Source organism: Entelurus aequoreus, linkage group LG01 (assembly GCF_033978785.1).
Source record: "Entelurus aequoreus isolate RoL-2023_Sb linkage group LG01, RoL_Eaeq_v1.1, whole genome shotgun sequence".
Taxonomy (NCBI): Eukaryota; Metazoa; Chordata; class Actinopteri; order Syngnathiformes; family Syngnathidae; genus Entelurus; species Entelurus aequoreus.
The window spans coordinates 40,317,017-40,342,016 of NC_084731.1; the positions used below are offsets into that span (position 1 = coordinate 40,317,017).

Sequence of the window (25,000 nt, forward strand, 5' to 3'; positions counted from 1 at the left end):
GCGGGAGTGCTTACGCGTGCTCGTGTGTGTGTGTGCTGCTGAGTGCTCGTGTGTGTGTGTGTGTGTGTGCACGCTGGTGAAAATGGAACACGCAGGGAGAGAATTTAAGAGTTTGGCGTATGATAAAAGTAAACGGGGATTACGTGGAAAAACGAAATGCAGCAAAAGAAACGATGATTAATGACAGAATGAACTGATTGTTTTTTTGTCTGCCGCGCATGCGCAAGACAATTCAAACGACCCGCCCAGACTTTGACTAGGACACCGCCCCCTACTCCAGTGACAAGAGAAGGAGGTATTAACACGCCCCCTCTAAGATTAATTCTGCCTCCGAAAATTAACCCCTTGTACACGTCTGACCATTTTCTCCGGCAGACATTTTTGACACATGACATTAACACTTTGGACATACTACAATATAAGTTTCTTGCCGATGCATACATGCAAGCCATTGTTGACCTTGCTTTCCCACCTGTACCTCCGGGAGGGAACCTTTGGCCAAACACTTTGGACAAAGTTAACCCTGATATACAAGGTGCCAAAAACAATATATGGCAGGACATTTTATTTATCCCATGCAAAATAGGGCTAATGACAGAGCAACAAGGAAACGACTACTTAAATTACAGATCGCTGAAGATAAAAGGTTAAAAGAACCAAAAGGTCAAAGATCAGCTAGGGTATATTCAGCAGTGGGTGACCTTGCTTTTGAGTTCCAACAGGTGGAGGAAAGAATCCTCAACAGACGTGCGGTTGGACTCGGGTGGTGGACAACACGATGCTTCAAAGCCGGTCTGGGGTAGACACTGTTTCGGCTGTGACCAGCCTGGTCACTGGAGTCGTGACTGTCCGAACATTTCCGAACAGGAAAGGTTCCGTCGTGCCAACAAACGAACACGAAGGCGTGTAAGAGGACGCCCACATCAGGAGCCGCAGCAGGAAGTACCGACAGGACCCCTGCTGGACATGAGTGTCAACGGACAATTTTATCAGCCACCCATTCGATTCTGAATGCAGAGGTACCAAAAAAACTGTGTGCTTCCTCTTTAAAGGTCGAAGGCTTCGCTGGGGTCACAAGAAGGTTATCTGTCACCAAACCACTTCCGGTTCAGATTGCTGGACCTCCTTTACAGACTGTACCCTGACATTCAAATCGCAAAGAAGGAACATTCCTGGTGTTACCTGACGGCTGAACCACCCAGCTGCGACACCACTACCAAGACTACTCCATGAGCTCATACCACAGCCTGAAACAACAGGAATGGCTGACATCCAACTGCTCTAACGGTGAAAACCCTGACTGACTGAGATGCTTCCGTGTGTTCTGCCACCCGACTCGCCATATGTTATGATTATTTATATATGTTGGAACTCAAGGTGTGGCTGCTCATGTTGACCTATCTTTGCAACAGCTAGCATGGTATAAGATGGACACAATAGTGTCCCACATTGTTCCCTTGCTCTCTGTCTCGCCTACAAAACCAAAGAACTTAGGTCCAATGATAAGACACGGCGTAGCTGCCAAACATTACACCGACACCCAAATACCACATTTTCAATTGTTTAGGTTTAGCCCATGGTTATGTTAAACACATAACTATGGGCTGCACTTTAGACACCTGTAGGCTACGAGGAGCTAGCAGCTACACAACAGCTGAGCTAAAACGACACATTACACATTACATACACATAGTCGTCAAGACAGAAGTCTGATAGAAAGTATTCAGTAACAAACGTGTCTGCATCATTCAACTTTCTACAACATGAGCTTGACTTAATGAATTATTGGGGCCACCAGGTGTGGTAAAATTTCAAAATACTATTGCTAAAGCATTCGCCACAAGGGTAGTATTTTTCTAGTATTGGTGACAATAGAAATATAAGCATATTTGTTACTTTCACCATATTGAATAAGTTACATAAAAGCTAGGGTTTAGTTGAGTTTGAGTTAATTGTGATATTGCTAAGGGGTCCCCTACCCTAACAACACCCCCCAGTGGACCATAGAGGCTAAAGAGACAATCATTGACCTCAAAGATGACCTGTCCTCCGCTACTTGACTATTAGCTGACCTTTTTCTTAGATGTTTCTGAAAGTGATAGTATGACTAACCCAGTCCTTTTTTCAGAAACAGAAGGGGGTGAGTGAGGGTGGATACAGACTCCTTGGAACAAAATCGACAATCATCCGACTCTGACACATTCCATAGTTTTAACGTCTTTACCGTGGGTAAGAAGCTATAACTAATTTTAATTTGAAAATAACGATTTTACACATCGATAGTAGTTTAATAGATCAAATTTAGAAAATGGGGGAGGTGGAGGGGAGACCGATCTGGACCGGGCTAGGAAACGCTTGGGTGCTGGGTTGGTCTCAGGTTTGTCCTCTAAGCTTTGAGAATAAACTACAAAATACCAACTTCTGCCTGGTGATTGAATATAAACAACAGCATATTGCCATAAAAAGAATCTGGGAGAGACTAGCAATTTGAATTCCGCATTGGAGGAATGCTGGTCAACGCAACAATATATATACACATTTACGTACACACGTGTGTGTGTGTGTGTGTGCGTACATATATATGAGGTAGATCACCTTGACTTGGTCATTTATTAAGTAATTGATTAACGTTGAAAAACTAATATATATATGTATATATATATATATATAAGTTTTTCAACGTTAATCAATATATATATATAAAGTTTTTCAACGTTAATCAATTACTTAATAAATGACCAAGTCAAGGTGATCTACCTCATATATATGTACACACGCACACACACACACACACGTGTACGTATATATATATATATATATATATATATATATATATATATATATATATATATATATATATATATATATATATATATATATATATATATATATATATATATATATATATATATATATATATATAAATGATAAATGGGTTATACTTGTATAGCGCTTTTCTACCTTCAAGGTACTCAAAGCGCTTTGACACTATTTCCACATTCACACACACATTCACACACTGATGGCGGGAGCTGCCATGCAATGCGCTAACCAGCAGCCATCAGGAGCAAGGGTGAAGTGTCTTGCCCAAGGACACAACGGACGTGACTAGGATGGTAGAAGGTGGGGGTTGAACCCCAGTAACCAGCAACCTTCCGATTGCTGGCACGGCCACTCTACCAACTTCGCCACGCCGTCCCTCATATATATATATATATATATATATATATATATATATATATATATATATATATATATATATATATATATATATATATATATATATATATATATATATATATATATATATATATATATATATATATATATATATGAGGTAGATCACCTTCACTTGGTCATTTAAAACTTATTGGGGTGTTACCATTTAGTGGTCAATTGTACGGAATATGTATGTGTACTGAACTGTAACTGCAATCTACTAATACAAGTTTCAATCAATCAATCAATGGATGCCTACTGAGCCTATGGTGCTGTTAAGTTATTGTGGCTCCATCTGCCTTAATTTTTTAATTTTAATGTATCATTATTTAATATATATTATTGTTTTAGTTGCTTAAGAGATATTCCTGGCTCTGATTTTGCTCATTGCTATTTTTATGTTTTTGTGCATTATTGGTTGCCGTCATTAAACGAACAGGTTACTCATCAGTTACTCAGTACTTGAGTAGTTTTTTCACAACATACTTTTTACTTTTACTCAAGTAAATATTTGGGTGACTACTCCTTACTTTTACTTGAGTAATAAATCTCTAAAGTAACAGTACTCTTACCTGAGTACAATTTCTGGCTACTCTACTCACCTCTGATGGTGAGTAATATTGACAGTTTAACAATTTTAGCACAATATTTAAACCGAATCCTTATTCTCTTATTACATACAATTGTTCGATCAAAACAAAGCCAATAACACACAATAACTAAATAACATGCTTTCTGTTCAGGAGAGAACACACAGAAGATAATACAAATAATAACAGAAGAAATGAACACATTTAAAAAATGGTTTGACAAAAACAGACTCTTTGAATCTCAGTAAAACTAAAATAATGCTATTTGGTAACAGTAGAAAAGAGCATCATACACAAATACAAATAGACGGAGTAGACATTGAAAGGGTAAAAGAAACCAGATTTTTGGGAGTATTAATAGATGATAAAATGAACTGGAAATCTTATATACAAAAAATACAACATAAGGTGGCAAAAAACATTTCAATAATGAATAAAGCAAAATACGCCCTGGGTCAAAAATCACTTCATATTCTCGACTGCTCGCTAGTGTTACCATATCTGAGTTATTGTGCATAAATATGAGGAAATAACTACAAATGTGCGCGACATTCGTTAACCGTGTTACAAAAAATATCAATTAGACTGATACATAATGTTGGACATAGAGAACATACAAACCCTTATATTTATTGATTAAAAAATATTAAAGTTCGATGATTTGGTAAAATTGCAAAACAGCTAAAATTATGTACAAAGCAAACTATAACCTGCTACCAAAGAATGTACAACAATTCTTCTCAACTAAAGAGGATAAATATAACCTTAGAGGAAAATCTAATTTAAAACATTTGTATGCACATACAACACTTAGAGACTTTAGCATATCAGTATGTTGAATTAAATTATGGAATGGATTAAGTAAAGAAGTTAAACATTGTACTGATATGATCCAGTTTAAAGGCCTACTGAAACCCACTACTACCGACCACGCAGTCTGATAGTTTATATATCAATGATGAAATCTTAACATTATAACACATGCCAATACGGCCGGGTTAACTTATAAAGTGACATTTTAAATTTGCCGCTAAACTTCCGGTTCGAAACGCCTCTGAGGATGACGTATGCGCGTGACGTAGACCGGCGAACACGGGTATGCCTTCCACATTGAAGCCAATACGAAAAAGCTCTGTTTTCATTTCATAATTCCACAGTATTCTGGACATCTGTGTTCGTGAATCTGTTTCAATCATGTTCATTGCATTATGAAGAAGGAAGCTGAGCAAGCAAAGAAGAAAGTTGTCGGTGCGAAATGGACGTATTTTTCGAACGTAGTCAGCCACAACAGTACACAGCCGGCGCTTCTTTGTTTACATTCCCGAAAGATGCAGTCAAGATGGATGAACTCGGATAACAGAGACTCTAACCAGGAGGACATTTGACTTGGATACACAGACGCCTGTAGAGAACTGGGACAACACAGACTCTTACCAGGATTACTTTGATTTGGAAGACAAAGACGCAGACGTGCTACTGTGAGTATGCAGCTTTGGCTTTTTTTTGCGTATGTACGTAACTTTTTTAAAATATATAAGCTTTATGAACCTTGGGTTAGGTGAACGGTCTTTTGGGCTGAGTGATTGTGTGTGTTGATCATGTGTTTGAATTGTATTGGCGTGTTCTATGGAGCTAGGAGCTAGCAGAGGAGCTAGGAGCTAGCATAACAAACACGCAGGTGTTATTATGCAGGATTAATTTGTGGCATATTAAATATAAGCCTGGTTGTGTTGTGGCTAATAGAGTATATATATGTCTTGTGTTTATTTACTGTTGTAGTCATTCCCAGCTGAATATCAGGTACCGTGAGTATGCAGCCTTCGCTGCTAAACATTCGATAACTTGACCGTATGTGCGCGTCACGTACGTAACTTTTTAAAAATATATAAGCTTTATGAACCTTGGGTTAGGTAAACGGTCTTTTGGGCTGAGTGATTGTGTGTGTTGATCAGGTGTTTGAATTGTATTGGCGTGTTCTATGGAGCTAGGAGCTAGCAGAGGAGCTAGGAGCTAGCATAACAAACACGCAGGTGTTTTTATGCAGGATTAATTTGTGGCATATTAAATATAAGCCTGGTTGTGTTGTGGCTAATAGAGTATATATATGTCTTGTGTTTATTTACTGTTGTAGTCATTCCCAGCTGAATATCAGGTCACCCCCGGCTCTCACAGCATCTTCCCTATCTGAATAGCTTCAACTCCCCACTAGTCCTTCACTTGCACTTTACTCATCCACAAATCTTTCATCCTCGCTCAAATTAATGGGGAAATTGTCGCTTTCTCGGTCCGAATCTCTCTCACTTCATACGGCCATCATTGTAAACAATAGGGAACTTTGCGTATATGTTCAACTGACTACGTCACGCTACTTCCGGTAGGTGCAAGCCTTTTTTTTTTATCAGATACCAAAAGTTGCAATCTTTATCGTCGTTGTTCTATACTAAATCCTTTCAGCAAAAATATGGCAATATCGCGAAATGATCAAGTATGACACATAGAATAGATCTGCTATCCCCGTTTAAATAAAAAAAATTCATTTCAGTAGGCCTTTAAGAGGTTGTTCAAATTAATAGTGCTTACAAAGTACAAAGAAGAAGAATTATGAGGAATACTTTCAACCTTATTGAAAATAACATTCTTCATCTCAGTATGTTAATAATGACTGACTTAATTATATATTACAAAACTGTTGTATTACTCATTCACGGATGTCATTTTACTATAAAAAAGTCAGTAAATGAATGTATAGATTTGTAAACGCTCTGAAGTGGGAAACGGGTAGGAGTAAATAAGCTTAGCTTCGTCCTACTCCTTTTCAGACATGATGTAAAGTGAAATGATATGAATTTGTGTGATGTATTATGCTGTAAGTGTGTTCATGTTCGAAATAAACTAAAGAAAGAAAGAAAGAACAAAGCACTTATTTCTTCTGTAGCTCAGCAGCTAGCTAGCATGCATGCTCCTGCTTGCTCTCGGCGTGTAACATGTTCAGCCTCATCCTCCAGTGATAATGTTAATTAAGGAATGCAGTTTATTTGCCGTAATGGAAGTGATTATTGTTAGCTTAGGGGAGTGTCTCCACACGGTATAGAAATGCAACTAGCTGCTAGCTAGTCAACCAGGGGACTAAGAATAAATACAACATCAGCCAGAAGGAACCGGCGTTTGTGATCACCATCAAAAGTCATTCATTGGCGATGGTGATAACGTACTTTTAACTGCTGAACTTGTGTCACCAAATAAAAAATATGAAGGTTAAAACACAGTTATTATAATTACAATTGTCTTTTCGGGAGGTCTACAGGGTCTTTTACATCTCCAATATTGTAGCTTTTAAGTGTATCAATGACTCGGCTGCATTGTTTTATCTCTGCGCTGCTGCAGTGGGGTTTTGCTGCTGGGGGAAGCAATCCAGTGTGTTAGTAATGCTTAGGGATGTCACGGTATGAACATTTCTTTTCACGGTTTTTGTGACAAAAATTATCACAGTTAATATTGTCGCAGTATATTTAAATGAGCTCAAAATGATCAAAAATTACTTGTTCTGATATCTTTCAACCAAGTGTTATTTAAAAAAAAAAAAACATTTCAAAATGATTTCCTTTGTAAAAGAAACATTATTGTAGATCAGGGGTCTCAAACATGCGGCCCGCGGGCCAATCGCGGCCTGCGAGACGTTATTTTGCGGCCCGCACCTTAATATGAAAGTTTAATATTAGTGCGGCCTGCGAGTTTTAAATGAATGGCGCTTGACAGCGTTGTGTGCGGAGCTGAAGGAATCTACCAATCACGGTGTGGCGAGGGCGTGCCGTGATGGCACTGCCTTACGTGTCCTCTAGAAACTGTCACCTCATCATCTTTCTCTCCATACAAGCAGCGTGCCGGGGCACGTGTTGTATGAGGCTTCTGCAGACACACGCAAGTTATTGCAAGACATACTTGAGGAACAGCCATACATGTCACACTGAGGGTGGTCATATTTTATTTTATTTATTTTTTAGCACGGTTACAAATATGCGCCACACTGTGAACCCACACCAAACAAGAATGACAAACACATTTCGGGAGAACATCCACACCTAAACACAACATAAACACAACAGAACAAATACCCAGAATCCTTTGCAGCCCTAACTCTTCCGGGCTACAAAAACACCCCCGCTACCCCCAACCCCGCCCACCTCAACCCCCCACACACACCTCAACCCCCCCCCCCCTCCCCCAATCTCCCGAATTCGGAGCTCTCAAGGTTGGCAAGTATGCATTGACGTCACTTGCGTGATGCAAGCAGAGAAACATTTTGCCGCTTTTCCACGACACCCACACACGCTCTTCCTCCCATCGAAGGAGCGAGCGACCATACAAAAGTGTGGTGCACTGCACACCAGCGCTGATACTCCGACAGAGAGTCGCTGGGCGAATCAGACGTGTAACACGTTAGTGGTGATGTTAGCCCGTTCGGGGCTAATTGTGCTACCGTAACTGTAAACTCCACGGCGAGCCCCCCTCCCCTCCCGTTGGCTCCAGACAGAGGCGATTTTTTATGCAATATTTCTTTGTTGAGCACAGGGGCACTCCGACGTGTTTTATTTCATTTCATTTTAATTTATCTCCTTCATTGATGTGCATCTTTGATCGATAGACAATTATACCTCAATTATTCAATTATAAATTTACACACCAATGCCTGAGAAGGAGCAGGATGAAGAAAAATCTTATATTTTTCTGCCCCCTTCAACATAATACGTAGTCTTACTTAATGATATCATATAAACCAACAATTACATCCAAATATAACGAAAACAAACAAAAAAACACACAAAAACACAAGTGCAAAACTTCATGATGTACAAACCGAACAAAAAAAACAAAAGAAGTAATTTAAATTGGAATATATTTTTGCAATCTTTTATCTCATTGTAAAGAGAATTCCATAGTTGAACCCCCACCACTGATTAAACATTTGTTTTAAAGTTTTCCTTGAATACTGATGTTGGAAATGACCTTTTCTTCTATGCTCTTCATTCTCAGAAGTGATGACATTTTTTGTAAATTTGCTGGTAATGTTTTACTTTTAGCCTTAAACATGACACATAGTAGTTCCTGTAATTTCAATAAACCCAAATTAATAAATAATATGTTAGTGTGTTCTAAGTAATCTACTTTATGAATAATCCTTATGGCTCTTTTCTGTAGTTGATACAGAGAAAGTTGCGGTGCACAAGGAATACAATTTGAAACATCATTATACAACTAGACATGCTGAGGAGTATGCAAAATACCAGGGAGATGAGAGAGTGAACCGGGTTGCAAATTTAAAACCAGTCTACTGAGGCAACAAGATTTTGTCAAGAAAGCAAGAGATGCAGCAGTCAAAGCTAGCTACATGGTGAGTGAGATGGTTGCTAGGGCGGGAAAGCCATTCAAAAGGTGAATTCATTAAAAAGTGCATATTACATTTTTTTTAAGAAATCTTTTCTTGCGGCCCAGCCTCACCCAGTTTCTGCATCCAGTGGCCCCCAGGTAAATTGAGTTTGAGACCCCTGATGTAGATGCTGTATCGGCAAGGATCCATTAAGTGTTTGAGCAGAAATATGTCGTTTAGGAATTAACTATACACCATAAAACAGGGGTGCCCATTAGGTCGATCACGAGCTACCGATTGATCGCGGAGGACGTGTAAGTCGATCGCCAGTCAGGCATTAAAAAAATAGACCTAAAAATTAGCAATCATCAATCTTCCCTCTGATGTCACTTTTGTCACTTGATTGACTTTCACGGTACCCAAGGATCTTGTGAGATGACGCTGGCTGCTGCGAGCTCATTATTAGGAAAAAACAACCGGCAGGAAGGCGAGAAACACTTTTTATTTCAACAGACTCTTGCGCCGTACCTGCTGTCAAAACCCTAAAGACTGACCGCACAATTCCTGTCTTTACAATAAAAGCACTGCTCCATCCTGCCTGCGCTAACAAAATAAGGACTGAGAAACCTAGCCCACACAAGCTAGCAAGCTACGGAGTTTGCAATAGATTTCCTGTAGAGTGTATAAAAACGAGTATGGAAGCTGGACAAATAAGATGCCAAAAACTAATCACTTTCATTTGGTATTGGACAAAAAGTAGGACTTTTTTTCTTCTCCATTCAAAAATGTGGAAGTTATCAGCTTGTATTATCATTATCATTAAACATCTTTAACATGTTAAAAACTTCTCTTTCATAAATTATATATATTTTTTATTTTTTTCTCTAAAAAGGTAGATCACCTCAACTTGGTCATTTGAAAAATAGCTTGTCTGCTAAAAAAGGGTGGGCACCCCTGCCATAAAACATTAACAAAATGATATGTCACACGAATGTTTTTTAAAGTAATAATAATACATTCGTGAAATGGGAAAAAAAAACACAAGTAATGTAAGAAAAACATGCAATTTATTTTTTCGATACCAAAATAAAAGACAAAGCAGTTTGGCTAAAAGAAATGAAGTCAAATAAACAAGTTTTGTTCTTCTCCAAGAACACCATGTGGTTCAGTGCAACAATTTGGCCAATAATAATTTGCCTCTCACATCTACTACGCAATATTTGTGCCTCACTGACAACTCAGCGTATCGACACTTCACAGCCTGCGTTCAATTCGATGTGATGACAAAACATTTTAGCTACTGTTGATATTGGAACACTGACGAGGTTAAGCAGTAAAATAAATGACAAGTGACCATCCCAGGAAACAAACGACAAGGCTTTATAAGCAAGTTGCGGCAACGTTCCCTACACATCGCCTGCGCATGGTACAATGGTAACTCTCAGTCACAGCAGCTGAGTGAAGGACGTTGTGTCGCACTTTCAAAATGAAACTGCAAGATCAAATATTTTTCTCCTCTGCTGTATACTTTTTGTGTGGGGCAAATGCGTCTGTCTACAATATTGTCCACACATGCCAAGACTTCATGGAAGAAAAGCGAGTGAAATTAAGTAAAACAAAGCGATCGCCTCTGTTTACAAAGCCAAATGGAGCGAGTGTGCATGCGCCTCTGCGACTCAGTGTTACCTAAAATGCAATAATAAATTGTTTTTTTCTGTAATTCAAATTTTAACTGTATCATTATACTGTATGCCGTTACATCCTTAGTAAATGATAAAATGATAAATGGGTTATACTTGTATAGCGCTTTTCTACCTTCAAGGTAATCAAAGCGCTTTGACAGTATTTCGACATTCACCCATTCACACACTGATGGCGGGAGCTGCCATGCAAGGCGCTAACCAGCAAGGGTGAAGTGTCTTGCCCAAGGACACGACGGACGTGACTAGGATGGTAGAAGGTGGGGATTGAACCCCAGTAACCAGCAACCCTTCGATTGCTGGCACGGCCACTCTACCAACTTCGCCACGCCGTCGTAGTAGTGCTTTTCTGTCCCGTCTTGGTGTAAATGATCGATTTGGGACAGCACTACAGGAACTAATTCAAATGCACCGATAGTAGTATTCCATTTGAGACCCAGCCCTTTTGTATGCACGCAAAATATCATCATAAAATAGGTTCTATAGGTCATTTGACCAAGAAAACATTATCCAAGGGTGGCTCAAAGCAGACATTTGTTACATCCAATGGATGAATGCAGGCCACCATAAATCATTGAAGTTGTTTTTCAATAATGTGTGGGTTACCTTGAAGATTGCCGCCAACAAGAAGGACAGACCGAAAGCGACAGGCAGATGGTACCTCAGGCGCTTTGCCAGTAGCCCCCTCATCATTGGTTTAGCTAAAGACATGTTGGATCACCTAAACACAGAAAGGGTCACATACATGAGATGGACTCTAAATGTCCTACAGGTGCATATATTACCAGTTAGTGATGGGTCCGGCAACACCGATGCATCGACGCATGCGTCGAGCTCATAGAGCGTACCGCTTTTAGAAAATCATGTGACCGATTATGAGCTGTTTCGGTCATGTGACCGATACGCGAACTGTGTTGCACTGACGCCTCCTCTGTGCCCTGTGAGCGGGTCTTTTCTACAGCCGGAGAAATAATAACTAAGAGAAATAGTCTAAAATTGAATACGTTGGAAAAACTGTCTTTTTAAAAAAAAAATAAAAATGTGTAAAAAATAAAATAAAATTAAAAAAAATCCCAGTCCACAAGCATCGTCATTCACAACACGTTCTCTTAGATTTCCATGTTATGATACATGTTCACATTATTTATTGACTGTACCTAAAAAATATGAAAATATATTTTTATTTAAATTAAGATATGAATTAATCCTAAATGAAATACAATGACTTGGTTTATATTATTGTACTGTATATACTAGGTCATAACATCAGTGTCAGTTGAGTCGGTCCATAGGTTGCCTGTAGGGATTTTTAATGTCCAGCAGATGCCAGTATTTAGTGACACAGTATCAATACAGTTTTGCAATGTGTTGAAACGCTTCATGATGCCTCATCAACCCATCACTATTACCAGGTTACTGTCATTGCTAAATGACCAAGTATGTGTTAGCAACATCTTTCCATCACTGTAAAGCTCATACTCCAACAGGCTCCTGCAGCTTCGCTCCCACAGTGTGCGATTCAACCACTCGTCATACAGCAATAGATATTTGTCTATTAACTGACTACCTCTATCTTAGCTACCTCTCCTTGTTTATAACGTATATTTTCTGCTGGATCTTATTAACTCTTTATTTTATGCTGCAGCTGTTCATCATCATCATCATCAGCCGTTGTCAGTCCACTGCTGGACGAAAGCCTCAGCATGTTTCTGCCATAGTGAACGATCTCTAGCTGCTCCCTGCCACTGCACTGTTCCCCAATATTTGTCTATTTCATCTCGCCATCTCACTCTTTGTCTTCCTCTATTTCTGCTCCCATCCATGGGTCTCCATGATGTCATTAGGGAAGTCCATCTATTATCTGTTCTACTGATATGTCCAGCCCACTTCCACTTATTGAATTTGATAGTTCTCATAATGTCTTGGACTTGCGTTTGTTTTCTCACCCATTCATTTGTTTTTCTGTCTTTATATGTGATTCCGAGCATGTTTCTTTCCATGTTGTGTTGTGCTGCTGCTATTTTCTTTTCCATTTTATTTGACAATGCCCAGGTTTCAGCTCCATATGTCATGGTTGGTAACACGCATTGATTAAAGACCTTTCTTTTTAGGCTTAACGGTATTTCTCCTCTCATGATGTTGCTCAGTTTTCCATATTGGCACCAGCTGCAGCTGTTACATATACTGTAATATTGTACATGGTAATTGGGATTTGTTATATATTATATAATAACATACTATAATAATATATCAATATATATATATCATATAATGTATATATAATATGTAAATATTACATATATGTTATGTTTTATATTGCTACAATGGTACATTTTTAGTCTACTCTTTTTATTACCAAATATGTGTTATATGTGTGGTTTATGTTGCACGATTGCACCAAGAAAAATTCCTACTTTGTGAACCCGTTCTCAAACAACGGCAATAAAACTATTCTGATTCTTTATAACTTTTGTTTTCACCCTCTTTTTGTGCATTATCCTTTCCATTCTTTGTAACTGAGCTACTGTGTAGAACAATTTCCCTTGTGGATCATTACAGTTTGTCTAAGTCTAAGGCTGCAAGGAAACATTTACCTAAAATTGCAAAATATCACATTTAAAACATAAAAAATGTTACCTTAACCGCTTTAAGGTTTAAAAGGCTATGCAGTGGTACTAAGAAACACGTTTGTTCAAGAGCATATTTATCATAACATTGCTTGACTGAATAATGAACGTTTATTTTCCTTGTTCCTGTAACGATGACGTTCTATTACATTCTAACAGTGAGCAAGATAAAACAAAGGTAATTAGTGATGACCTTTTGAATGCATCCTGGTGTCGTCATGTCAGTTCAGGACCAGCGCAAACTAACAATGCAGTTACTTATGCTGTATGTCTACTTTACAGTATTTAAAACATGAAGACTGTGTATATGACATTAATAACTAAGACGAACAGACTAATCCATATTGTTGCTACGACATTGAAGACTACCTTCTCTTTAAATGGTATGTATAGAGACATCAACACCAGTTTTTCTCACATTGTCAACTGACAGTTAATGAGTTAGCAAGTTTTGTGTGCTTTAAAAAAAGAAACCGACTGAATGATAGTAATGTAAGCTAACGAAACCGGTAAGCTAAATAGCTCGAGCGCGATACAAAGCTACTAAACGTTTCAAAGTCGTAAGATATATTTAGAAGAGTACTGATAAATTTATGTCACTTTAACGAGTGAGTATAAAGTGTTTAAGCGGGGAGAATACTCACAAGTTCGACTCACGACCTTCACAGAATCAGCTACGAGGGTGAACTTCCTGTTTGCCACGCTGAGCTGTTTAAACACACAACGCCGCCCTAGCGGACTGGCATGTAAATTGCAACCTGTCTGTAGTTTACAACAACAAAGCAAACGAAATATTGACACGACACAATCCTGTTTTTTTTATTCATGGCTGTTTAAAGCCACGAAAGCACTACTTTGAGGTTTGATTGATTGATTGAGACTTTTATTAGTAGGTTGCACAGTGAAGTACATATTCCGTACAATTGACCACTAAATGGTAACACCCGAATAAGTTTTTCAACTTGTTTAAGTCGGGGTCCATTTAAATTGATTCATGATACAGATATATACTATCATATATACTATCATCATAATACAGTCATCACACAAGATAATCACATTGAATTATTTACATTATTTACAATCGGGTGTGGAGGGAGGGGGGGATATGGACATCAAGTAGTGGACATAGAGAGAGGAGAGAGAGAGAGAGAGAGAGAGAGAGAGAGAGAGAGAGAGAGAGAGAGAGAGAGAGAGAGAGAGAGAGAGAGAGAGAGAGAGAAGAGAGAGAGAGAGAGAGAGAGAGAGAGAGAGAGAGATCAGAAGGCAAAAGAAAAAGTATCTGCATTTGATTGTTTACATTTGATTATTAGCAATCCGGGGAGGGTGTTAGTTTAGGGTTGTAGCTGCCTGGAGGTGAACTTTTATTGCGGTTTTGAAGGAGGATAGAGATGCCCTTTCTTTTTATACCTGTTGGGAGCGCATTCCACATTGATGTTAGTTCGAATCTGGTTTAACGTGGTTAGTGGAGCACCCCCTGGTGTTGTGGTTATGGCGGTCATTTACGTTAAGGAAGTAGTTTGACATGTACTTCGGTGTCAGGGAGGTGTAGCGAATTTTATAGACTAGGCTCAGTGCAAGTTGTTTAACTCTGTCCTCCACCTTGAGCCAGCCCACTTTAGAGAAGTGGGTAGGAGTGAGGTGGGTTCTGGGGTGGAGGTCTAGAAGTAACCTGACTAGCTTGTTCTGAGATGTTTGGAGTTTAGATTTGAGGGTTTTGGAGGTGCTAGGGTACCAGGAGGTGCATGCGTAATCGAAAAAGGGTTGAACGAGAGTTCCCGCCAGAATCCTCAAGGTGCTTTTGTTGACCAGAGAGGAAATTCCGTAGAGAAATCTCGTTCGTTGGTTAACCTTTTTGATTACCTTAATTAGGAGAGATTACAAAATGTATCACTTTCTGTTCCAAGGTTGATCTGAGTGATACGCTGAACAAAAAGGTGACCCTATACAATAGTAACTATTGTGTCGGTGTTTTGTCTTTTTATAATGAAACATTTACTTCCGTTCTAAACACTGCCCCCTGCCGGCTTTCAATGGTACTGCAACAACTCGTCAGGGACCGACCACAAGCTGACGTAAACGTCCTGCCCATAGTCCCGCCTATTTTAGGTCATCTTGACCAATCGGAAGTCACAACGTCATTTACTACTTAAATATTCATTAGAATTCGCGGGCTTTCTGTACCACGTGACTTCTATTGGCGCGAAAGACTGGGTAGTGCAGGAAGAAGTCTGAGCTCCAAAACGCAGAAAAGCAGACGAGAACAATGGCGGTGAGTTAATTTAACTTTTTTCGAAGTCACTTCACCGCTGAAGCAGCCCGCTAATGATTTGTTTTGTGACAAACTTTGATTGCGTCTTGTACAGTTTATCCGCTTTAAGTGTCGTTTGTCGTCAATAAATAATACTAACATGATCGTGGTCAAATCCTATGAAATTAGAAATAATTCAAGTATTTTGATTAATTTATATCTATGTGTGAACGTTGGTTCGAATGCGTAAATGTGCTCATCTAAACCTGCGTTTGATCTTCAATACTAGCATGTGGTGTGGAGTCACAATACATTGCCCTGGACACTTCATTAGGTACACACTCATGATTTTCAATATTAAAAATCACAAAGATAGTAAATCTATTACTTATTGACATTATTGTAGCGGCCAGGTTGCTACAGTAGTTTCTATTTTTTAACATATACAGTAGCCCTATTGCAGCCACATATGGTATCATCATAATATCTAATTTGGTTGGGTACCTAATGAAGTGCCCATTAAAGTGGCCCGCTTATGCCTATTGGTACTCACTGTTGTGCATATGGTATCTGCGTAAGTCCCAAACATTTGAAATCAATCCGTGGAGACATTGAGGAGATATTTCTTGCCTTCCTTCATACTTCCTCCAAATGAGTGGTTTGGAATGATTGAGTGTGATTGAGTGATTGATTGAAACTTTTATTAGTAGATTGCACAGTTCAGTACATAATCCGTACAATTGACCACTAAATGGTAACACCCAAATAAGTTTTTCAACTTGTTTAAGTCGGGGTCCACAAATGATGTCAGCTGATTATCTAAATATGGTAGATTTTTACCCGTAAGGCTTTGCGCAAATCTGCCATTGTAGTCCGATGATTTAGTCAAGCTCCTTCTTTTTTGTTATCCTCTTTTTGGGGGGCAGACTGGCTCGTGCATGCACGTGCATCCTCCGCTGTTGCCATTTCTAACACAAAAAAGTGTATAGTTTCAAACTTAATCTGTTCGTAGAATCGCTATGATGCGCTAAAAACTACAACAAAGATGAAGGTTGAGAAGACGCAATATAAGTGGAGGCACGTAAATAAGACCGCTCACAAAACTGCGCATCCTGGGGAGACTTGTCAGAAAGTAGCTTGAAAACGGTCTGTAAAATTTTAAACAAAGAACCACCATTACATGTTATGTAGACCACAAGGGTAGAAAACAATTATTTTTAGACCCCTTTTGAAAGAGTCTAGTCAAGTGGTTGCAGTTGTGAGGTTAAACGAGCAAAAATAATGGCGAAAACATGTCATGTGATGTTGACAGGATTCATCAGAGTCACAGCACATGACCTCCAGGAGGGGAGACCTGACCTCCAGCCCAGGCAGAGACCTTCCCCCCTTCGAGGACGAATCAGAGGGTATAATGGGAGATGGGAACCTGCCTGTAGAGGAGGAGGAGGAGGACGGCGATGGAGAGGAGCTGATCGGGGACGGCATGGAGAGGTAAGGAATTGTTTGTCTGCCGGGAGGATGAGGAAAATAATTCTCATGGGTGTTTTTCCGTCTGCGCAGGGACTACCGAGCCATCCCAGCGCTGGATCAGTACGAGGCGGAGGGTTTGGACTTGGATGACGAGGATCTGTCTGAGATGTCTCCTGGAGCACGGGCGGCTGCCGAGGAGGCCATGAGGAGGAGGGATCGGGAGCAGGGCCTTAGTGGGCGGCTGAGGAGAGGACTGCTATACGGTGAGGACCCCACTTCAGATTTTTACTATAAACTAAACATTCCAGAACATTCCTTAATACTGTAGACAACAAAATACTATCACCTAGTGTCCTACTAGGGATGTAACGATAAATGGTACAATTTCAGACGGTTAGTAATACCGTTTACATTTTTGATAACTGAAAACCGCATTTTAGGCAACACTGCTTACTTCCTGGAAACGGAAAACAACACAGACTTTTCTCTGAAAACGGTACAATATTATTATGGTATATGTCCAAAAGGGAAAAATAAAACTTAAATGTTTAAAATGAAGTGACAATAATGTTTAGGATAAACTCACTTACTGTAATTAAACACAAACATAATGCTCAAATGTTCTAATCATGTTATTACTACAATCAAGGAGGTGTATATACATATATTTATCTTTAAGTTATACTTTCAGTTAAGTGTTTTTAAAGTGACAATATAAACATGTAAAACAATAATATTCACTTTAGTGTCTTTCAACTTTTTATTCAGAGTCCTCTGTCGTCGACATCTTATATAACTTTGCAAAATGGTGATTCTTAGAAAAGTTAGCTGACAATTTAACGTTTAATAATGTAAATACCCCACAAATTGATGCTTGGCCTCCTTGGCGTCCAATATGTTTTCCGGGTGGTGATTTATCAAGTAGCTTTTCATATTGCTTGTGTTCCCTGCAAACTTTTTTTTTTGTTCCTGATTCCACCTGGCACATTTTCTACTTAAAACATGGATAACAAATCCAAAATAAACCACTGTTGATTCAATGTTATTGGGTTGAAAAAATATGGGTTAAAACATCACAACATCTGAGCGGCCTTATGTGTCATCTTTGAAAGACTCCAGTACGCAGACCAAAGAGGTTGTGTTTTGACCAGGGTCTGTCTGTCTGTTAACAACATAACTCAAAAAAGTTATGAATAGATTTTAATGAAAACTTCAGGAAATGTCCCAAAAAATAATCTTTCTCTCTCTCCTTTACGACTTCCCACACACGGACCTCACACTACACAGGGAATTTGGGGAGATGTTCCGTATTTTTCGGAGTATAAGTCGCACCGGCCGAAAATGCATAATAAAGAAGGGAAACAACACATATAAGTCGCACTGGAGTATAAGTCGCATTTTTTGGGGACATTTATTTGATAAAACCCAACACCCAAGAATAGACATTTGAAAGGCAATTTTAAATAAAGAATAGTGAACAACAGGCTGAATAAGTGTACGTTATATGACGCATAAATAACCAACTGAGAACGTGCCTGGTATGTTAACGTAACATATTATGGTAAGAGTCATTCAAATAACTATAACATATAGAACATGCTATACGTTTACCAAACAATCTGTCACTCCTAATCGCTAAATCCCATGAAATCTTATACGTCTAGTCTCTTACGTGAATGAGCTAAATAATATTATTTGATATTTTACGGTAATGTGTTAATTTCACACATAAGTCGCTCCTGAGTATAAGTCGCACCACCGGCCAAACTATGAAAAAAAACTGCGACTTATAGTCCGAAAAATACGGTAGTTTACTTACAGATAGGGTTGTACGGTATACCCGTACTGGTATAGTATCGCGGTACTAATGAATAAAAAACGATACTATACTCTGTTTGAAAATTACCGGTTCCCCATTTTCTTTTCTTTTGTTTTTTTACGGGCATGATGGCGCGTCGTCATGACATTGCTGGTTTTGCAAGCAGAGGAGCATGTTCGGCAGTGCACAATCACGGAGTACTTACAAGCAGGCACAGTGTGCAGACAGAAAAGGAAGAACGGACGCATTTTGGCTTAAAAACTAACAATAAAGGTGAAGCTATAACACGAAAACGCCCTCAGGAAGAGGTGCTTTAAGACATGGCTAGCTAGATAGCAGCTAAAGTCCAGCCATAGTCTGCAGTGTTTTAGCTACTTCTAAATCACTAATCCTCGCCTCCATGGCGACAAATAAAGTACGTTTCTTGCAAGTATCATCCCTGCAGGACGAGGAATAGCTAAACATGCTTCACTACACGCCGTAGCTCACCGGCGTCACAATGTAAACAAACGCCATGGGTGGATCTACACCTGTCATCCACTGTAATGATACCAAGTACAGGGGCGTATCTAGTCAATACTACTGTGATTACATTGATATTTTTTAGCATCACAAAATCTTTTTTCGTTTTTGTAAAATTTATATTATGTTTATAAACTCAGGAAATTTGTGCCAGGACACATGAGGACTTTGAATATGATTGATATACGTATGATCCTGTAACGACTTGGTATCGGATTGATACCCAAATGTGTGGTATCATACAAAACTAATGTTAAGTATCAAACAACAGAATAATAAGTGATTATTTCATTTTAACAGAAGTGTAGATAGAACATGTTGAAAGAGGAAGTAAGCAGATATTAACAGTAAATTAAGAAGTAGATTAATAATTCATTTTCTACCACTTGTCCTGAATAATGTTGGCAAAATAATAGAATGATAAATGACACAATATGTTACTGCATATGTCAGCAGCTAAATTAGTAGCCTTTGTTTGTTTACTTACTAATAAAAGACAAGTTGTCTTGTATGTTCACTATTTTATTCATGGACAAACTTGCAATAAGAAACATATGTAAGATTTTTTGTTAAAATAAAGCCATTAATGCAATTTTTTGTGGTTCCCCTTATTTAGAAAAGTACCAAAAAGTATCGAAATACATTTGGTACCGGTACCAAAGTATTGGTATTGGGACAACACTACTTCCAGACTGGCCAGTTCAAAAGTGCCAAGAAAAAAACTACAGTGGCCCAGTTTTCATTTTATACCATCACACATCGCGGTGTTATTGTGATGATTTTGATGCCGAAATACCCTGGCATTTATAATACCGTTAAACTCCCGACTTATTATGGATAAATGTTGTAGAATGTGTAACAAGAGCAGACGTCCATGATAGCCAAACAAACGGTCTTGCATTCTGCTTCTTAGACAGCGAAGACGAGGACGACGAGCGGCCGGCGGCGCGACGGAGGCGCCTGGCCGAGCGGGCGGCAGAGGGCACAACAGAAGGCGAGGATGAGGAGATGATAGAGAGCATCGAGAACCTGGAGGACATGAAGGTTTGTCTGCGTGTGAAGGTGTCCTCGCCCGCTCGTCGACGACCCCGGCTGACACGCTTCTTACCCGGCTTGCAGGGTCACACGGTGAGGGAGTGGGTGTCCATGGCCGCCCCCCGGCTGGAGATCTACAACCGCTTTAAGAACTTCCTGCGCACGCACGTGGACGAAAGCGGCCACAACGTGTTCAAGGAGAAGATCAGCGACATGTGCAAAGGTAGCTCATCTCCAGTGTATGTGTGCAGCAATGCATGTGAGCGTGTCATGCATATTCTACTAATGTGTGTGTGCAGAGAACAAGGAGAGTCTAGTGGTCAACTATGAAGACCTTGCAGCCAGGGAGCACGTGCTTGCTTACTTCCTGCCTGAAGCTCCCACTGAGATGTTGAAGGTGAACAAGATCATGAAATGACGTAAAAAATGTCACTTTCAAGCTGCTATGCGTCAGGCGCGGTAGAAGCTTAGAAGCCAATCAAAATACCCGCGATCATTAAAACCCTCCAGCGTACGCCCCGCATACGCTAAGACTTTGAGAAAAAGGACAACGCTCGTCGTAAGGGCGGTGTTTGGAGTGGCTTGGATCTAAAATTTTTGATGTAAGCAGTCCTGCAGCGTGTTTACTTGTGCAAAGCTCGACAGCCAGTTAATATCTAAATGTCCTCCAATAAGCACACAAGGTAGGCCTTTTCTTCTATTTTAGTCTATTCCAGTTAGGATATAGGCTACTAGGAGCTCGCAGCTACACGTGCATAATAATTAAGTGAACAATATTGCAGTTGGAAACGGCACATTTGTCAATATGATAGTTGCATATAACTTACACATACATAGTCTCGAAAGCAGACACATATTCGAAAGTATCCAGTAACAAACGTGTCCGCATCATTCAACCTACTGTGTCATGAGCTTAACTTAATGAATAATTATGATCCCCAGGTGTTGCCATAAAAAAACATTATCCATCCACTTCAACTTAAAGGGGAACTGCACTTTTTGGGGAATTTTGCCCATAGTTCACAATCATTATGAGAGACATGAACACAGCACATCATGCTTGTTCTTTGACTGCATAGACTGTTGATATAGCTGTTGTCCTATTGCAGTGTGCATTACAAACTGTTCGCTCTTAAAATAACAATGTTGCTACAGTTTGGTTATTATACAGTTTACGGAACATAAATTAAGTATTGTTGACAGTTTTGTAATGCATTTTTTAAATTATTTAGAGGTAGAATTGATTTCTCCCATTAGCTGCATTGCTAGCCACCAAGAACAAGACGATTTTTACATGTTGGAATGCAACAAAATACAAACAAAACTTTTGTCTTTTTGTCTCTCATGATTGCAAACGGTTGGCAAAATTAAAAAAAAAAACAGTGCAGTACCTGTTTAAAGAAAGCGTTAGTCCACTCTAGACGGTTAGTGTTTTTTACCATCTGCTGCTGTTCTATTTGACAAATTTATTTTGATCAAAGTTTTTCTAACATCCAACACTACAAATTATTAAAAGTATGTATGATTAGTGCTGATTTCTGATAAATATTGGTAACGGCCAATACTCAAAGCTACAATATCGATATTGTAGCGTAAGTGAACAAGTTATATCGGGACACCCCTATACTTTACCAGAGTTGTTGTGTCAATCGGAGGTAAATAAACACCAAGTCCCTTAAGGTGAACACAGAACAGGACATTGCCTCTGTTTTTTTTAATCCTTTCGTTTGCAACGATCACTCCTGCCAATCAATCACAAGCTTTCAATTCCGCCCAAATTCATCATAAGGAGAATATGAACATTGTCTTCACATAAACGTTGTCACTGTCGTCTGTTTCCAGGCGCTTCGTGTAGCGTAGTTTCGCTTGTTGCCAAGCTAACCTGATCGTTCCTCTCATGTGTCAGGTGTTTGACGAGGCGGCTAAAGAAGTGGTTCTGGCTATGTACCCCAAGTATGACCGCATCGCACACGAGATCCACGTGCGCATCTGCAACCTGCCTCTGGTGGAGGAGATCCGCTCGCTCAGGTACCACACTGCAAGAACAGCCATACGTGAAACTGAGGGATGTAACGAGAAACAATATAATGATAAATCGCGGTAAAACTCCCCATAGTTAGTATTATAAATACAGTTTTAAATAACGATCGTAAAACTGTGATTGATAACATAGATTAACTCTTAGCACAGAGCTATACCCGAGGCAATATGACAACAGGAAGTGAATTAGCGGGAAATCAAATAAACAGGACAAATTTTTTTGTTTAACATTAAAACTAAAACTTTAAAAATGAAAGCGGAAGAAGATAGACATATGTAAACACTCAAATAAAAATAATATGGCTATGGTAGCCAGGACAATATCTTCTGCCAATAACGTGTATTGTGTGGCTGTTTTTTTGTCATTCATTTTTTAAATAAAACTTGGCTATAAGCGTGTGAGTGTATTTTGAACACATTCACAATACCGTGATGATGATAATAATAACCGTGATAATTTTGGTGACAATAGGCCCTTTTCCACCAAAAGTTCAGGAACTTTAGTTTTCCTGTTGAGGTGTGTAGTTTGTGTTTCCACCACATTTCACAGTTCAGGGTGGTTTATGCAAATCAAGCTGATATTTATACAATGATACCATGTAATTAAACTGAAAATATTAGGTCAGAGTTCTTTTACTAAAAAGTAAGTACATTTAATACACAACTGCAAGAACCCCAGACTCTAAAACAGACTTCATGACAAACACATTTTGAGAGAACATCCGCACCGTAACATAACATAAACACAACAGAACAAATACCCAGAACCCCTTGCAGCACTAACTCTTCCGGGACGCTACAATATACACCCCCGCTACCACCAAACCCCGCCCACCTCAACCCCCCCCCATCTCCCGATTTCGGAGGTTTGCTCTACTCTGGACAGAAGCTCTGTGCCTTCATTGTTTTTGTAGCTGTTGTTTTGAGGCATGTTTAAAAAATAAAAAATAATGCACTCTGTGAAAGTCAAAGTATAGTATTTCCTGTAGTTGTAATGGGTATCAGGATTATCTCAGGGAGAGTATGTCCCAAATTCCAAGCTGTTTTGAGGCATGTTAAAAAAAAATAATGCGCTTTGTGACTTCAATAATAAATATGGCAGTGCCATGTTGGCACTTTTTTCCATAACTGGAGTTGAAGTTGTTCTCTTATTTTGGAAAACCTCGTTTTTGATTGATTGATTGAAACTTGTATTAGTAGATTGCACAGTACAGTACATATTCCGTACAATTGACCACTAAATGGTAACACCCAAATAAGTTTTTCAACTTGTTTAAGTCGGGGTCCATGGTAAAGTTACATTGTTTAATGCATCCAGCGGGGCATCACAACAGAATTAGGCATAATAATGTGTTAATTCCACGACTGTATATATCGTAATGGTTGATATCGGAATCGGTAATTAAGAGTTGGACAATATCGGATATCGGCAAAAAAGCCATTATCGGACATCTCTAAATATTTTTCTCTTTATTGTCTTTATTCTGTTGTTTATCCAACTGTTTTTGTTGAGGCCAAATGCAACGCCATATTGGCCTCACGATGCTCTGCTTGAATGACAATAAAGAATCTGAATGTGTAGAAACGACAACATGTAATGGGAAAAATCAACATATTAGACATGTATGCAGTTTGTGATCTGAAAGAAAAGACAACCCTTTTTTTCTGCAGGCAGCTGCACCTGAACCAGCTGATCCGCACCAGCGGGGTGGTGAGCAGTTGCACCGGCGTACTCCCGCAGCTCGGCATGGTCAAGTACAACTGCAACAAGTGCAACTTTGTGCTGGGCCCCTACTTCCAGTCTCAGAACCAAGAGGTGAAGCCTGGGTCGTGTTCGGAATGTCAGTCCCAAGGACCCTTTGAGATCAACATGGAGGAGGTGAGTGCTCTTCTTCCGGAAGCTTCTTCCACGTCTCTGCCGCTTTGTTCATTCAACTGCGGTTCCCTTGCAGACAGTGTACCAGAACTACCAGCGCATCACCCTTCAGGAAAGCCCCGGAAAAGTGGCCGCCGGACGCCTCCCGCGCTCCAAAGATGCCATCCTGCTAGCGGACCTGGTGGATAACTGCAAGCCGGGAGACGAGATTGTGAGTGGACGTCCTTGTGAGAAGTCCAATCAGTCGGCTCGCCAACTTCAATCAGTTTCCTGTTTTCAAAGGAGCTGACGGGCATCTACCACAACAACTACGACGGCTCTCTGAACATGGCCAACGGCTTCCCCGTGTTCGCCACAGTCATTCTTGCCAACCACGTCACTCGCCGCGACCAGGGCGTGGCCGTGGCCGAGCTGACGGACGAAGACGTCAAAGCCATTGTCGCCCTCTCCAAGGACGAATGCATCGGCGAAAGAGTGAGTTGGACG

The 25,000-nt window shown here is 39.6% G+C and overlaps 2 protein-coding genes across 2 annotated transcripts in view; one reads left to right on the top strand and one right to left on the bottom strand.

Moving 5' to 3' along the window:
* LOC133664521 (cytochrome c oxidase subunit 6C-1) overlaps window positions 1–14,251 on the bottom strand; it is a 29,575-nt gene extending 15,324 nt beyond the window's left edge. Inside the window, exons 1-2 of the mRNA XM_062069256.1 lie at window positions 14,146–14,251; window positions 11,481–11,595 (exon numbers count right to left, since the gene is read on the bottom strand). Of these exons, the coding sequence (XP_061925240.1) occupies window positions 11,481–11,585 (105 nt within the window). The 5' untranslated portion in view covers window positions 11,586–11,595; window positions 14,146–14,251. The remainder of the gene's footprint in view (window positions 1–11,480; window positions 11,596–14,145) is intronic.
* A 1,372-nt stretch (window positions 14,252–15,623) lies between these two features.
* Window positions 15,624–25,000, top strand: part of mcm2 (minichromosome maintenance complex component 2) — a 27,475-nt gene continuing 18,098 nt past the window's right edge. Inside the window, exons 1-10 of the mRNA XM_062069379.1 lie at window positions 15,624–15,773; window positions 17,065–17,243; window positions 17,313–17,485; window positions 20,477–20,607; window positions 20,683–20,821; window positions 20,898–20,995; window positions 22,505–22,626; window positions 24,310–24,517; window positions 24,591–24,725; window positions 24,797–24,988. Coding sequence (XP_061925363.1) covers window positions 15,768–15,773; window positions 17,065–17,243; window positions 17,313–17,485; window positions 20,477–20,607; window positions 20,683–20,821; window positions 20,898–20,995; window positions 22,505–22,626; window positions 24,310–24,517; window positions 24,591–24,725; window positions 24,797–24,988 — 1,383 coding nt within the window. The 5' untranslated portion in view covers window positions 15,624–15,767. The remainder of the gene's footprint in view (window positions 15,774–17,064; window positions 17,244–17,312; window positions 17,486–20,476; window positions 20,608–20,682; window positions 20,822–20,897; window positions 20,996–22,504; window positions 22,627–24,309; window positions 24,518–24,590; window positions 24,726–24,796; window positions 24,989–25,000) is intronic.